The 16,200-nt window shown below is 48.8% G+C and overlaps 1 protein-coding gene and 1 long non-coding RNA gene across 10 annotated transcripts in view; one reads left to right on the top strand and one right to left on the bottom strand.

Moving 5' to 3' along the window:
- Positions 1 to 8,333: 8,333 nt before the first annotated feature.
- LOC142072987 (uncharacterized) lies at positions 8,334 to 15,002 on the bottom strand. The gene is made up of 2 exons (XR_012669628.1): positions 14,475 to 15,002; positions 8,334 to 8,645 (listed from the first exon to the last, which is right to left on the bottom strand). It is a non-coding gene; the product is annotated as an uncharacterized LOC142072987 (long non-coding RNA).
- Positions 14,337 to 16,200, top strand: part of NOS1AP (nitric oxide synthase 1 adaptor protein) — a 172,605-nt gene continuing 170,741 nt past the window's right edge. For 3 of the 9 annotated variants that reach the window (XM_075131436.1, XM_075131435.1, XM_075131432.1), the window contains exon 1: positions 14,337 to 14,555. In XM_075131436.1, the coding sequence (XP_074987537.1) occupies positions 14,451 to 14,555 (105 nt within the window). In that variant the 5' untranslated portion in view covers positions 14,337 to 14,450. The remainder of the gene's footprint in view (positions 14,556 to 16,200) is intronic. The other 6 variants (XM_075131434.1, XM_048859977.2, XM_048859976.2 and 3 more) reach the window with 5 other exon arrangements.

The raw sequence follows: 16,200 nt of genomic DNA, 5'->3' as shown, positions 1-16,200 counted from the left end.
CGGGACATCTGATCACCCTAATGTGGGTTGACATGTGGAACATTACCATGGACAAGCTTGGCCCGTTGATACCATTCAGGTTGCTAAAAAGTCTCATCTTTTATGGAACATCCTTCAAGAACGTCCTTGTAGTTCTTTTAGGGTTGCACAGGCCATTTCTTAATCTCTTGTGCATGGGGATATCTGGACATAGCAGGCCTTTGGCTCTGCATGCAGCAGACAGGTGAGGCAGCCCAATGTTCATACAGCATCATACCCTAGTGTTTACGCCAGAGTAAACTATATGGAGTTAAAACCAATGAGACCAGATGTATGGAGTTAAAAACCAGTCAGATTGGTTACACCACTTCAAAGCAGCCCTGCTAGTGCTTTGAAGTATTGATTATAGGGACAAAAGGCTTCTGATCTGAAATGAAAGGTCTGAGTATAAGAAGCCAAATTTCTCCTGGAGGAATGGTGGATTTGCTAGAAGCCCTGCAGCAAGCAAGAAGAGACAGGCATGAGTCACCTGTGGGGCCTGGGCTATGCTAGGAAAATTAACAGTGATTTGGGTTCATGAAAATCCACCTCATGTCTGGATTTCAGCCTGATTGCTGCCTGCTAGACCATCTCCAGAAGCAGGCTGGGTAAGCTGCCTGCAGTACTACCTGTGGCCCCTGCAGGCTGCTCTTCCTCATGCTGAGCTTGTAGCAGCTGCTGAAACATTGGAGTCATGCACCTAAGAGATCAAAAGTCAATCTAAAAAGGTGACTCGGGTTAGTTATTTAGTTAAACAACATCATTTTAAAGTCAGTCTCGCTATTTGCCATCTCATAGAATCATAGAATATCAGGGTTGGAAGGGACCCCAGAAGGTCATCTAGTCCAACCCCCTGCTCGAAGCAGGACCAATTCCCAGTTAAATCATCCCAGCCAGGGCTTTGTCAAGCCTGACCTTAAAAACCTCTAAGGAAGGAGATTCTACCACCTCCCTAGGTAACGCATTCCAGTGTTTCACCACCCTCTTAGTGAAAAAGTTTTTCCTAATATCCAATCTAAACCTCCCCCACTGCAACTTGAGACCATTACTCCTCGTTCTGTCATCTGCTACCATAGAGAACAGTCTAGAGCCATCCTCTTTGGAACCCCCTTTCAGATAGTTGAAAGCAGCTATCAAATCCCCTCTCATTCTTCTCTTCTGCAGGCTAAACAATCCCAGCTCCCTCAGCCTCTCCTCATAAGTCTCATGGTTTTTGAGTTCAGCTTGGAAACCACTGAGCAGTGCTGGGTTAATGAGAACACCCACCATCACAGTCGTGAGGAGCCAAAGGAGCAGACTAAGAATCCTCATGCCTCCAGGCATCAGCTGACCCTGAAAGCTGGGGTCAGGAAGAAACTTCCCCATGACCAGGCTAGTCCATAATTACCCACTGAGGGGCTATCATAGCATCTTCTGACACAGCCAGCCTCAGGCCTACTGCAGCAGCCTGTCTCTGGGCAGGGCCTGGATCAGATGACCCCAGGCACAGATTTCACTCTCACCACCAGAGCCACAAGTTATTCTGTGTAACAGCACTGCTCAGCTAGGAACCCTCCTGCTGCCTTATGGTGTTACAGATGCGCTAGGCTTCCAGCCTACCTTCGACGCTGCCCTGCGTTCGATCGGTCCATGCTTGGAGTCTACTGGGCAAGGATGCAACCCCATGCTCTAAAGAGTCACTAGCCTCTGTTTGCCAGAAGCTGGGAAATGGGCGACAGGGGGTGGATGACTTGATGATACCCGTTCTGTTCTTTCCCTCTGGGACACCTGGCATTGGCCAGGTGTCCCAGAGGGAAAGACAGAATACTGGGCTAGATGGACCATGGGTCTGATCCAGTATGGCTGTTCTTGTGTTCCTTATAGGTCTGATTTGCGCTGGCAGGTCCTGGGTTTGTCACTAGGGGCTTCGTTGGTTTGCTGGACACCACAAACCAGGGAATTCTCTTTATTAAAGACACACCAAGAAAGTCAAGAAAAAAGTAAAACAGGCACAGACATTTGAAAACTCATGAGTCACATCAACTCATGCCATAAACTCCCTCTCCTTCCTGCACCCCTGGGCTATCAGTTTAGATGGCAGCTCTCAGCTGCTCAGATCCCTCTGTTCCTTGAGGAAAAGGAGCTGAGAGACTGGAAAATGCAACGTCTATCTCTGCCACTGGCAGTTCAGTTGCTAGAAGGTCCCAGGCACGGCAATGGCACGCAACCCAGTTAGCCCCTCCTGGACCCCAGCCTCTCTCACCTTGCCTCAGCAAAACATCTCAACCCCCAAACTTACTCTGATTTTTCGTCATGGTCACGGCAAATCTCTCCTCAGCGTTGCCCTTAGCTTGCCATGAATGGTCACAGTTGGCAAGGTTCAGTCTGTGCTGGCTGGCTAAGCTGGACACTTACTAAACCAGGGGTCTCAAACTCAAATGACCACAAGGGCCACATGAGGACTAGTACATTAGCCCGAGGGCCACATCACTGACCCCCCAGCTGCCCCAGCCTCACCCCCACTCCACCCCTTCCATGAGGCCCCACCTCTTCCCACCAATCCCAACCTTTTCCCCCGGTGCGCCCCGGGCCAGGCCAGAGCCCCTCTAGGTAAATGCTGGGGGGGGTGAGGCGGGGGGGGCGGAGAAAATAATCCCACAGGCTGCCCCATGTGTTTGAGACCCCTGTACTAAACAGAGGGAGTTTGGGAAGGGCAGGATGGGATGTAGGCATCCAGCTGAGAACACAGCGAGGTCACCTGGTTCCCTCTCTGGTCATACAGTATCAGGGTTGGAAGGGACCTTATCTAGTCCAATCCCCTGCTCAAAGCAGGGCCAATCCCCAATTTTTAGCCCAGATCCCTAAATGGTCCCCTTAAGGATTGAACTCACAACCCTGGGTTTAACAGGCCAATGCTCAAACCAGTGAGCTCTCTCTCCCACCATGGTCTGTTTGGAGCATCCTTGAAGATCAGGAAGAAGGAGCCAGGTGGAGATGGGTGTGAATCCCCATCATGTGATCATTGTAGTAAGTTGGTCGGTGGGATGAAACGGTGGCATGGCCTCTGCAGAAGTACCTAATCCTTACTCGCTCAAGACTGAGACACTTAGGAAGGAGCCAGTCAGCCCCTCTGGGATGGTGCCCAGTGCCGTGTGTCTGTGTGTTGACAGACCTTCAGCCTGAGGAGATAAGGTGAGGACAAGAGCAGGATGCCTGCTCAGAACAGGGACAGAAATTTGCTTGTCCGTGCCTGCTGCATTCATCTCCACATTGAGCTCCACAGCACAAATGTTCATGGGAACCTAAGGTGAAACTCTCAAAGCAGCTCAGATTAGAGGAGTTCTGCTCCTCCACTATCCAACCAGCCCCAGGCCTGGAGCCATGAGCTGGCACCAGGGGAACCTGCACAAGTGATTTCCCCTGAGGAGCCACCTCAGTCGAAACAAGATGGCTAATCCAAGCCACCATCCTGTACTGTGCAGAACTGTCTCGACTCACCACCCCCACCATTACTGTCAACTCCTTGGGGACTGCTGCTCTCTGCCCTGCCCTGAACTGGAGATCCCTCTGAGCTGGGACAACTCCACACAGAACTGGGGGAGATGGGGAGGGACTTGCCACTGCCATTCAGCCTGGACACAGAGTATCTTGGATACACAAGCCCCCTGCACCCCAGCTGTAACCACCCTGTGACACATAGTGGGCCTGTACCCAGCTGGCCCCTGCAGCATCCCATTGACTCTGGGCACTGTGACCTCTCTGGAGCTCTCATTCACTTAAAAGTGTCTACAATCTTCTTCCACTTGGGAGAGCTGTTCCCAAACAAAGCCGTATGTTAGACTGGAATGTCCTAGGAAGCGGCCCCATTTGTACCAATATCCCTGTTCCGTAGCCAAGGAATGGTGCCTTCAGTATTCCAAACCGGCTCTTTCAGTGGAGCTCCCACAGCTGAGAATCCAGCCACAAAAGCCAGTGAGGCTGTGGGAACATCAGGTAGACATGGCATGGCTCAGACAGGTAGACATGGCATGGCTCTTTGCAGCTTTCTCTTCAGAAAGGAAGTTTCCATCTTTTCTCCTGGTGTAGATCCTTGAAAATGTCACAAAAATGCCATGGGTGTGAGGGCTGAAAGCAAACACTCCTGGGCTAGTCCCAGTTCCCAACTGGCACCCACATCTGGTCTTTGGGACCCAGGACACTCACAGAAAGGGTTTCTCATTTGGGGGAGAAAAGGATGCTTCCTGAGCTCCTGCTCCTGACATTCAGTAAGATCAGCCTGGCCTTTGGCCATACAGCAGGCTAGTTTAACAGCATGAGAAACAGCATCGTCAGCGGACTAAGCCCAGCACAGAGAACAAGGGATTCCTGTTTGCTACTGCCAGATGAGTCACTTAATTCCAGAGCAGCCCTGATCGTGTTGATTAATCTTTCTGTTCTAGTTTCCTCGTCTGTAAAAGGGGGGACAATACTATTGAGCCTCTGGCCTCTCCCTCCTATGTGGGTTTTGATGAGTAGCTGAGGTTTGGAAAATGCTAGTGTGATGTTATTGACATAAACTGTGACCATATAGATCATTGTTGCAACCACTGTTATATATTTGCTGCAACTATTGTACAAAGGTTGTCATGTGATGAGTCTATAAAAAGGTTATGATTTGCTGGTTATGATTACGCTATCTGTATGTGTATCATTTTGTATTTGAAGTTATAAATATTGGTTATGTACTTGTATCTCAATATGTTTGATGTGTTTTGATTCTAAGTAGCCTCAGTGAAGCATTTGATCAGCTTCTTGAGAAAGGACTATTCTCAATAAGAGCCCAATCAAGAAACATTTAACTGACAATGAACTTTGGGAGACACCAATCCACATCTGAGCTTTCCTGGGAACTTTCAAACTAACATGTAAACAATGGCATTGACCTGTAAAGAACTGAATCATGCATGGACATGTGACTTGCCCATGTGACTCCAAACTCCATCTTGTTGCTGTGATTTTGCACAGGAGAACCAAAAGGTTTCTGCCCACAAGAGTATAAAAGGCCCTGAAAACCCCTCCATTTTGTCTTCAATCCTACTTCTTACTTCTGGAGGAACCTTGCTACAAACTGAAGCTCTGAACAAAGGACTGAATGACCCATCCCAGCTGTGGATGTACTCCAGAGACTTGATTTGAACCTGCAGTTTATTCTATCACTGCTACTAGCCTGAACCAAGAACTTTGCCATTACTGTATGTAATTGATTCCATTTAACCAATTCTAGCTCTCATCCGTATTTCTTTCTTTTTATGAATAAACCTTTAGATTTTAAAGGATTGGCAACAGCGTGATTTGTGAGTAAGATCTAAGTTGTATATTGACCTGGGTCTGGGGCTTGGTCCTTTGGGATCGGGAGAACCTTTTTTCTTTTACTGGGGTATTGGTTTTCATAACCATTCATCCCCATAATGAGTGGCACTGGTGGTAATACTGGGAAACTGGAGTGTCTGAGGGAATTGCTTGTATGACTTATGGTTAGCCAGTGGGGTGAGACCAAAGTCCTCTCTTTTTGGCTGGTTTGGTGTGCAAGAGACCCCAGTCTTGGGCTGTGACTGCCCTGCTTTAAGCAATTTGTCCTGAATTGATTCTCTCTGTTGTGTTCCACCAGAGGCAGCATCATTACAGCTAGTAGATGGGCTAAGACTCCCAGAATGCCATACAACCCTTCAGTGGTGGGGTCCCAGCAACCCACGACTCCCTGTTTTATATTTGAAAATTGTCTCTTGAAAATGCTACCACAAGCCAGTGCAAGCAACTGGGCTCCAATTCTCTGCACTGGGATGTCATCAAATCCAGCACTCTGTGCTGAGGCAGGACCAAATAAACCTAAATTACCCCAACAGGTGTTTGTTAACCTGTTCTTAAAAACCTCTAGTGATAGGGATTCCACCACGTCCATTGGAAGCCTGATCCAGAGCTTAACTACCCTCATCGTTAAAAAGTTTGTCCTAATATCTAACCTAAATCTCCCTTGCTGCAGATTAAGCCCATTACTTCTTGTCCTTGCCTACATTTAATGGATAGGAGAACAATTGATCACCTGTCCCAGATACCCTCTTTACATAACTGAAGACTTATCAGGTCACCTCTCAGTCTTCTTTTCTCAAGACTAAACATTCCAGTTTTTTTAAACCTTTCCTCAGAGGTCAGGTTTTTTAACTCTTATCATTTTTGTTCCCCTCCTCTGGGCTCTCTCCAATTTGTCCACATCTTTCCTAAAGTGCAACATGCAGAACTGGACACAGTACTCCAGCAGGGGCCTCAGCAGGCCCAAGCAGATTGGGACAATTACCTCTCATGTCTTACATATGACCCTCCTGTTAACACACCCCAGATTTACATTTGTGACAAAGCTCTGTCCTTGTCTCCATGGGTCCCACATTTCCTGGCAGATTTCACTAGCCTCAGAGGCTCACTGGACTCTCCACATAACTCTTCTCTCTCTAGGGACAAGGGTCAGTCTACTGAGCAATTTTCATCATAAGCCAGCAAGAGAGGTGAGGAGAAGCTATCCTCCCTTGCACAGTCTCTGTTGTCTCCCAGTCTCAGTGATTAATCAAGGGGGGGGGGGCAAAGGGGGAGCTCAGGCCCACCCCCTACTCCAGGTTCCAGCCCAGGGACCCTAATAGTATCAGCTATGGTAGCTGACCTTTTAGAAACATGACACATACAATTCCCTGGGCTACTTCCCCACAGCAGCCCCCACTTCCTCAAGCTCCACATCACCCTTACCTCAGGGCCTCCTTCCTTGTGCCTGATATGGTGTGTCTTGCCTAATCTCTTCAACAGCCCAACTTCCTCCCACAGCTCCTGACCTCCACACCCAGCTGACTAACTGGGAGGCTTTTAACTAGTTTCAGCCAGTCCCTGATTGGCTTCAGGTGTCCCAATCAACCTAGCATTCTCCCTGCCTTCTGGAAAGTTGTTAATTGGCCCCAGCTGTCTTAACTGAACTGGAGCAGCTGCCATTTAACTTATCCTGGTACCAGGGATTTGTTTAGCCTGGAGCTAAGATATCTATCTCCCACTACTTTTCTATAGCCATCTGACCTTGCCCCGTCACACATTGTTGACTCATATGCAGTTTGTGATCTTCTATAACCCCAGGTCCTTTTCAGCTGTACCACCTAGCCAGTTATTCCCCATTTTGTAGCTGTGCATTTGATTTTTCCATTGTAAGTGAAGGACTTTTCACTTGTCTTTATTGAATTGAATCTTCCTGATTTTGGACCAATTCTCCAATTTGTCAAGGACCAGCCTGGTACCTGAGAGACAATATTTTGCTAAGTAGTATTCAAGCTATTTATAAAACTTCATTCCTGGGGCATAGAAAAAATTGTGGCTTTTTTCTGGTAGATGGGGTACCCAAATATAATATGTAACAGGATCCAATGAGGAGCCAATCGGAAATGTATGACTTGTAGAGAGATTAAGGAGCATTATGGCCTGGGAAAGACTCATTGAAGATGCTACAGACACATTAAGCAGTCAGCAACAATCATGAGAGCCTTGCCTTGCTTTGCCCTGGCACCTCAGTGACATTACAATTTAAAAAGAAAAGAATAGTCTATTTTGTATCCTAGTTTTACTCCTATGGTGGAGCCCCTGCAGTTGTTAAACACTGTGGGAAGGAGGGTAGAGTGGAGGAACAATACATGAATATTGGTGAGCTATGGAGTCCAATAACTCCCTTATCCTACAACTGGATCAATGCAAATAGATTCCATCACGTGTGGGAATCCTAATGGGGCTCTGACTACATGGACTGGGTCTAACAACAGAATAAAAGCCCCCATCCCTAGTGCATGACTGAGATCTGGCCAGTTCAAAATCTTCAGCACAGGTTACTTTTCCCTTTGCAGACTGTCAAGGCAAAAATCATGAATTTTCACAAATACTGGAGATGTAATAACAGTTCTGGAATCTGAATCATTGGTTTTAAGGCCAAAAGGGACTATTACAATTATCTAGTCCGATCTCCTACATAACACAGGCCAGAGATTTTCATCCAGGAATTCTTGCATTAAGTCTATAACTTCTGGTTGCGCTTGAGCATCTATTTTAGAAAAATATCTAATCTTGATTTAAAGACTTCAAGCAATAGAAAATCCACTATCTACCTATGTAAATTGTTCCTTTGGTTAATCACCTCCACTATTAAAAAAATGCACTTTATTTCTCATCTGAATTTGTCTAGATTCAACTTCCAACCACTGGAAATGGTTAGAGTACTTTAGAGTTCTCTACCATGAAAAATTTTCTCCCCAAGAAGAAGATACTAATAGACCATGACCAAGTTGCCTCTTAGGCTTCTCTTTAATAAACTAAATGGATTGTGCTCCTTTAGTCTCTCACTGTAAGGCAGGTTCCTCTTTGAGTGCTTGCTCATGTTGATTCCAAGTAGGCATGTGTGTGCCGCGTGCACAATCGTCAGTCGTCAGGTCGGCTCTGGAGTCCCCTGGAGTCACTCCTTCATGGCGATGTATATAGGTCCCTGCTGATCCGCCAACTCTTCAGTTCCTTCTTACCACTTGTGATGTTCGTTGGAGCTGCTTCTTCTCTCCCTTGCTACAGCAAGCAATCCCCTAGTGGACTTTTCCTATTTGTACCTGTAAAGAGTTTTTACTTAGAATTAGTGTTTAAGTATTTTTATAGTTAGGTAAGTTTCTGTTGGGGTTTCTCCCTACCACGTTCTTCCCCTCCCAGGGACCGGGGCATGCCTTGGTCTCAAGGCTTCAAACTGTGTGGGTCCTGGCAGAAGCCTATGCCCAGGGGAGACCCTCATAACTCCTTTTTAAAGTGTTTGGGAGAAGCCCACCAGACTGACAAGTGTAAGATCTGCAGAGACTTCCACCCAAGAACCAAGGAGAGGGACTTTAGGTTAAAACGTCCCCCAGTTTGCACAGCCCGTGTTGGGCCCAAAGCCCAACACTTCGATGCGGCGCACGCTGGCCTCAGTGAGGGAGGCTGCAGCGCTGACAAAGGACTCGGGGTCCAGAGACCCGCAGCACCGCCACTCTCCGGCAGCGAAGATGAGCTCTGCAGCTTCCCGGCACTGCTTCCACTCACCAGTGCCACACAAGGAGCAGAAGGGAGCTGAAAGGGGGTGTTTGCCCGCAGTTAGAGCAGTGGAGCGTGAATACACCCATTGAGTGCATCCCGTGCTGGGACACTCAGCCCCTGCTCCAGCAAAACTGGCACCGTTGACTCCGGCCTCGCAGGGAGGTCTGTTGAATTTGGTCCCATTGGACTCCCCTGAGCGGGAGTCACTTCCATCCACTCTGGACACATTTGAGGTGGCCAGGGACCCCATAGCAATGATATCTCTGTAGTCCCTGGCACAGGCAGTACCAGCATAGGCAGCACCAGCACCATGCAGAGGAGCCGTGCTTTCTAAGGGCAAACCAGCCATGATGCAGTACTGGTCGCCCTCCCCTTGGCACCGCTCTCCGGCACCGTCCCATTCGGCACTACCATAGTCACCAAGGTCGGACTTGTCTTCGGGGTCAGAACCAGAGTCATACATCTCAAGGCAGAGCTGACACCACTCTTACCGCCATTCGAGGCAAGAGGAGAGGCAGCAAATCCCCATGATGCCCTGGCCACCACAATGGCAGGTGCCAATGCAGTGACCCTTCTGGGCCTGTGGGCATATCACCAAGCCCAGGAGCCGAGCTCCAGATCTCTACCTATTACCTTGAATAGGTGGGGGCCCCCCTGTCTTCCTCCAGGGTGAAGGAACCTCCAGGAGGCTCAGAGCCCAGCGAGTTGGGAGGGATCTATATACACCACCATGAAGGCATGACTCCAGGGGGCTCCACAGCCGACCCGATGGGTACCGCTAGGGGAAAAACCTTCCGATGACTGTGCATGCGGTAAGCACCCACCTACTTGGAATGGACATGAGCAACACATCTCAAAAAAACAACAGTTACGAGAGATAGGTAACAGGTTTTTTTTCCAGACCTCAAATTATTTTTGTGGCTCTTTACTGAACCTTTTCTAATTTTGTAACATGTTTTTTAAATGCTGACACTAGAACTGGACACAATATTCCAGTAATGGTCTCATGAATGCCATATAAATACCACCACCTCCCTAGTTTTACTTATTATCTCCTGGCTTATACATCCAAAGGATCACATTTGCTTTCTCAGACACAGCATAGTGCTGGGAGCTCTTTTTCAGTCAAGGTTCATGGTGGAAACCTTTCACTGCTTTCCAGGATTGAGTCCTCCAACCTGTAAGCATGACCAGCGTTCTTGATTCCTCGATGCCTGACCTTGTATTTGGCTGTATTAAAATATGTGTTGTTTGAATGAACACAGTTTACCAAGTTTCAGAGTAGCAGTCGTGTTACTCTGTATTAGCAAAAAGAAAAGGAGTACTTGTGGCACCTTAGAGACTAACAAATTTATTTGAGCATAAGCTTTCGTGAGCTACAGCTCACTTCATCGGATGCATTACCAAGTGATCCAAATTGCTCTGGATAGCTGAGCTGTCTTTATCATTATTTACTAGTTCACTAATCAATGTGTCACCTGCAAATTTTATCAGCAATATTTTATATTTTCTTCCAGATCATTGATAAATATATTGACTAGTATTCATCCAAGAACAGATCCCTGTGGGATCTCATTAGAAATGCCCCATTGGATGATGACTCTCCATTCCATCTAACATGTGCCACCGTAAGTTTGTAAAATGTTTATTTTTTAACAAACATGTTGTATGGTACTAAGTCAATGCCTTACAGAAGTCAAAATATATTTGGTCAACAGTTACCTTTATCAACCAAACTTGAAATTTTATCATAAATGATACCAAGTGCATTTGACAAGACCTATTTTCTGTAAAACCATGTTGTGAATGGAGTTGTCCATGCACTGGGAGATACTGCAATACATATCTCATGTATCTTAATAATATACAAGTTATAAGTAGTTATATTATCCCTTCACAGAGGTCAGTCTCATTGGGCTATAAATGGGTGTGGTACCAATGTGCCAGTGCTTCTGTAGCTGGTTGGGAGAATGAGTTATTCAGTACAGTGGCTGCCTGTTACAGAATCATAGAATCTCAGGGTTGGAAGGGACCCCTGAAGGTCATCTAGTCCAAGCCCCTGCTCAAAGCAGGACCAATCCCCAACTAAATCATCCCAGCCAGGGCTTTGTCAAGCCTGACCTTAAAAATATCTAAGGAAGGAGATTCCACCACCTCCCTAGCTAACACATTCCAGTGCTTCACCACCCTCCTAGTGAAAAAGTTTTTCCTAATATCCAACCTAAACCTCCCCTGTGCAACTTGAGACCATTACTCCTTGTTCTGTCATCTGCTACCACTGAGAAAAGTCTAGATCCATCCTCTTTGGAACCCCCTTTCAGGTAGTTGAAAGCAGCTATCAAATCCCCTCTCATTCTTCTCTTCCATAGACTAAACAATCCCAGTTCCCTCAGCCTCTCCTCATAAGTCATGTGTTCCAGTCCCCTAATCATTTTTGTTGCCCTCCGCTGGATGTTTTCCAATTTTTCCACATCCTTCTTGTACTGTGGGGCCCAAAACTGCACACAGTACTCCAGATGAGGCCTCACCAATGTCGAATAGAGGGGAACGATCACGTCCCTCGATCTGCTGGCAATGCCGCTACTTATACATCCCAAAATGCCATTGGCCTTCTTGGCAACAACAGCACACTGTTGACTCATATCCAGCTTCTCATCCACTGTAACCCCTAGGTCCTTTTCTGCAGAACAGCTGCCGAGCCATTCGGTCCCTAGTCTGTAGCGGAGCATGGGATTCTTCCGTCCTAAGTGCAGGACTCTGCACTTGTCCTTGTTGAACCTCATCAGATTTCTTTTGGCCCAATCCTCCAATTTGTCTAGGTCCCTCTGTATCCTATCCCTACCCTCCAGCGTATCTACCTCTCATCCCACTTTAGTGTCATCTGCAAACTTGCTGAGGGTGCAATCCACACCATCCTCCAGATCATTTATGAAGATATTGAACAAAACCGGCCCCAGGACTGACCCTTGGGGCACTCCACTTGATACCAGCTGCCAACTAGACATGGAGCCATTGATCACTACCCGTTGAGCCCGACAATCTAGTCAACTTTCTATCCACCTTATAGTCCATTCATCTAGCCCATACTTCAACTTGCTGGCAAGAATACTGTGGGAGACCATGTCAAAAGCTTTGCTAAAGTCAAGGAACAACACATCCACTGCTTTCCCCTCATCCACAGAGCCAGTTATCTCGTCATAGAAGGCGATTAGATTAGTCAGGCATGACTTGCCCTTGGTGAATCCATGCTGACTGTTCCTGATCACTTTCCTCTCCTCTAAGTGCTTCAGCATTGATTCCTTGAGGACCTGCTCCATGATTTTTCCAGGGACTGAGGTGAGGCTGACTGGCCTGTAGTTCCCAGGATCCCCCTTCTTCCCTTTTTAAAAGATGGGCACTACATTAGCCTTTTTCCAGTTGTCTGGGACTTCCCTGGATCGCCATGAGTTTTCAAAGATAATGGCCAATGGCTCTGCAATCACATCCGTCAACTCCTTTAGCACTCTCAGATGCAGCGCATCCGGCCCCATGGACTTGTGCTCGTCCAGCTTTTCTAAATAGTCCTGAACCACTTCTTTCTCCACAGAGGGCTGATCACCTCCTCCCCATGCTGTGCTGTCCAGTGCAGTAGTCTGGGAGCTGACCTTGTTCGTGAAGACAGAGGCAAAAAAAGCATTGAGTACATTAGCTTTTTCCACATCCTCTGTCACTAGGTTGCCTCCCTCATTCAGTAAGGGGCCCACGCTTTCCTTGACTTTCTTCTTGTTGCTAACATACCTGAAGAAACCCTTCTTGTTACTCTTAACATCTCTTGCTAGCTGCAACTTCAGGTGTGATTTGGCCTTCCTGATTTCACTCCTGCATGTCCGAGCAATATCTTTATACTCTTCCCTGGTCATTTGTCCAATCTTCCAATTCTCGTAAGCTTCTTTTTTGTGCTGTTTAGCCAGAAATGTCAAAAGCTTTCTCAAGAGAAATAGACAGTTTGGGTGGCTGAAAGGGAGAGGTTGATGACTCTGTCCAGACATATGATACTGCCAGAATCAAGCGTTCAAAAGCACAAGTTGGGATCATGAGACTGGCTTAAAAATCAAGAGATTTTAAAAAAACAGATGTAGGGTTCCTTTTATTTGCCTGCTGTTTTCTGACCCTGTAGGAATCACTTGGATCATATTTTCTAACTTCTTATGTAACCCCATGGGCTAGAAAGTCACATTTTTTACATGAAAGCTGAGATTCTCTCATAATCACAGGGTCCTCAACTTGTCATAAAATCATGAGTTGCCAAAACTGTAGGCAGCATTTTCAGCAAGTGGGTGTAAGTGGTATAAAGGTGCCAGGTGAGAGAGAGCAGAAGGGCAGAGTAGTTAAAAGAATGACAGGGTCAGGTGAAAGCAGAGGTACTCTTTTTCCATGCCTAGAGCCCCAGCTCCTGGAGTCATGTAATCACAGCTTTAATTGAAAGTAAGTGTGTAACCATGGCTGAGCCTATGCGTTTTGTTGCTCAGGTTTCGGGTGACCCCTGAACGGCCAAAGGGTGCACAGGCAAGACGGGACTAAACCACTCCTCAACTCTGATCTGATGCCTCCCGAGGGTGATGTGGTGCTTCGAGGCTGGGGGGGCAGCGTGGCTGCCCCAAGGCTGACTCTGTTTCTGGCCTTAAGAGGCGCTGAGAGTGTCACTGGTCCCGGTTCATTCACTGGGAGATACTGGGAGCCCCACGCATCGCAGTGGGGGCTAAGCCTAACTCCCTGCTCTGGGCCCCCCTCCCCGTCCGGAGAGGATTCTGGGCATTCCCTGGCTGCTGGGGGGCGCTCCTGCCCCGCGGGGCTGGGGAGAGGCGATCGCTGCCGCCGCCCGCACCAACGCTCCGCTCCGGGGCCAGAGAGCCGGCTGGGGCGGGCCTTAGGCTGCTTTCCACTCCCCGCGCGGGGCCCGCCATGCACCCCCCGGCCCCAGGGCCCGGGGGAGCCGGCAGCGCCTCGCAGCGCCCGGCCCCGGCTGACCGCAACGGAACGGGCCGGTAGCAGCCTTGCCGGGACAAGCGGCTCGCCACTGCCCGCTGGGCCCATTGCCATGGCAACCGCCACCCCAGCAACACCAGTGACGCAGTCCCGTGGGGGAAGGGGCTTCCTGGCCGATCCTGCAACGGCCCCTCCCCACGTTCCGGCCCAGGTGCCCGTCCGGCCGGGCTGGTACTGCGCATGCGCCCCGCCCCAGCCCTCCGCCGCCGGCCACTGGCTGCTGGGGCCGGGCGGGGGCTGCGGTCGCCCCGCCCGGGGGAGGAGGGAGCGCGGCGCCGGGCGCGCTGAACAGGGAGCCGGGCGCTCCCGGCCCCACCGCCGCCACTATGCCCGGCAAGTCTCGCTACAACCTGGTCGACGACAGGCACGACCTGCGCGTGCCGCTGCACAATGAAGACGCTTTCCAGCACGGCATCTGCTTCGAGGCCAAGGTGAGGGGCTGTGCGGTGCCTGGAGCGGCTCGGCTCGGGGCGGGCTGATGCACGTCCAGAACCTAGCTGAGGGAAAAGCCCGTTTCCTGGTCCCGTGCCACTGCGCCTCCCCAGGCGGGGCCGGGAGCCGCCCTCAGGTGGCGGGGTGCTGCGGCGGCGGCGCCCTGTCCGGAGCCGTGTGCGGCCCGCACCCTTCCCGGCAGGCTGGCGGGTTGCCTTCCCTCCAGCGCAGAGCGCGGCTGTGGGCCGAGCCCGCAGCGCCCTGCGCCTTTCTCCTGGAACGGGCTGGTGCCGCGGGCCGGGGGTCGGCAGGCGGGGAGCGGCGGGCCGGGCACGGCGAACTTCAGCAGGTCGCCAGCGCAGCCATGATCGTAGGACTCGGGCTCTGGCTTATGGTTGATATCAGGTGGAAATGTGCCCTGCTTTGCCTCTCCTAAGCCAGGAGCTCGGCTTGCATTAGGGGCTCGTAGCGCGGTGTGACCTGCCACTTCCACTAAAACGTAAAAGGCATTAGAGGACAAGGCTATCTCGGGAAAGGTCAACACCCCCAACCCCCTGGCTAGGCCAGGATGGTTTGCTATGGAACATTATTAGTCTACTTTTTTAAAAAAGAAAAGGAGTACTTTGTGGCACCTTAGAGACTAACCAATTTGTTTGTCTCTAAGATGCCACAAGTACTCCTTTTCTTTTTACTCTGAAATCTACTTTTTAAGTGACTCAAGAAGCTGGGCTTCCACCACTTCTCTCCGGAGTTTATTCCTCAGTCTAGCTCACACCTTAGGGTAACTTGTACTTCCCTTTGTCCTTGTATCTAGACACTGAAATGTGTTAATATTCCTCTTTCTTATTAAGCTGTTGGCCCAGAACATCTATGGTCTGGCTCAGGTTTGGAGTAGGTGCAAAGTAACAGCTGAATTGGACAGTGACCATAGAAAGATCAGTTTTGCTGCCCCTGTTTAGACTATTGGTTCATTTAGTTTTGGATGCTGTTTCTGGCAATGGCCAGTGCTTGATCTGAATGTTTTCAGAGGAAACCAAACTTTCCCTATGCTCCATTATGTACCTGGCCAATTTGTATTAACTTTATACAAGGTTGAATGGGGGTGGGGGTTGAAAGATTTCAGAGGAACAGCCGTGTTAGTCTGTATTCGCAAAAAGAAAAGGAGTACTTGTGGCACCTTAGAGACTAACCAATTTATTTGAGCATGAGCTTTCGTGAGCCACAGCTCACTTCATCAGATTATCATTTCAGCCCTGTTTTTTGCCTCAGTGGCCAGTGACACTGCCCTCCGCATCACGGGAAGGACTGGCCATTTAAAAAATATAATGCATTTATATAGTGTCTTTTCTTCTCAAGGAATCCCAAAGTGCCTTGCAAACTTAACCCAAACATGTAGGAATTGTTCCTTCCACCTCTGGCTTAGAACATGGCAGGAGTACATAGTAAAGCATACTGTATCGACTTGGAGCTGCAAGGTGGATTCTTGAGAAGGCAGAATGGAACTGCCTGGATTGAAATTTTACTAAAACAACTAGGTGAAAATGGCAACAGGAGATTTCACAAGTGATCAGGATCTCTGCTGTCTCTCTTATCTAGATGACCCTGCTGAGGACAGGACAGTTGTTCCTCACCACACACACTGTT

This window comes from Caretta caretta, chromosome 8 (genome assembly GCF_965140235.1).
Source record: "Caretta caretta isolate rCarCar2 chromosome 8, rCarCar1.hap1, whole genome shotgun sequence".
NCBI lineage: Eukaryota > Metazoa > Chordata > Testudines > Cheloniidae > Caretta > Caretta caretta.
The sequence above is the reverse complement of the archived record's forward strand: the minus strand, read 5'-3'. Positions and strand labels throughout refer to the sequence as shown.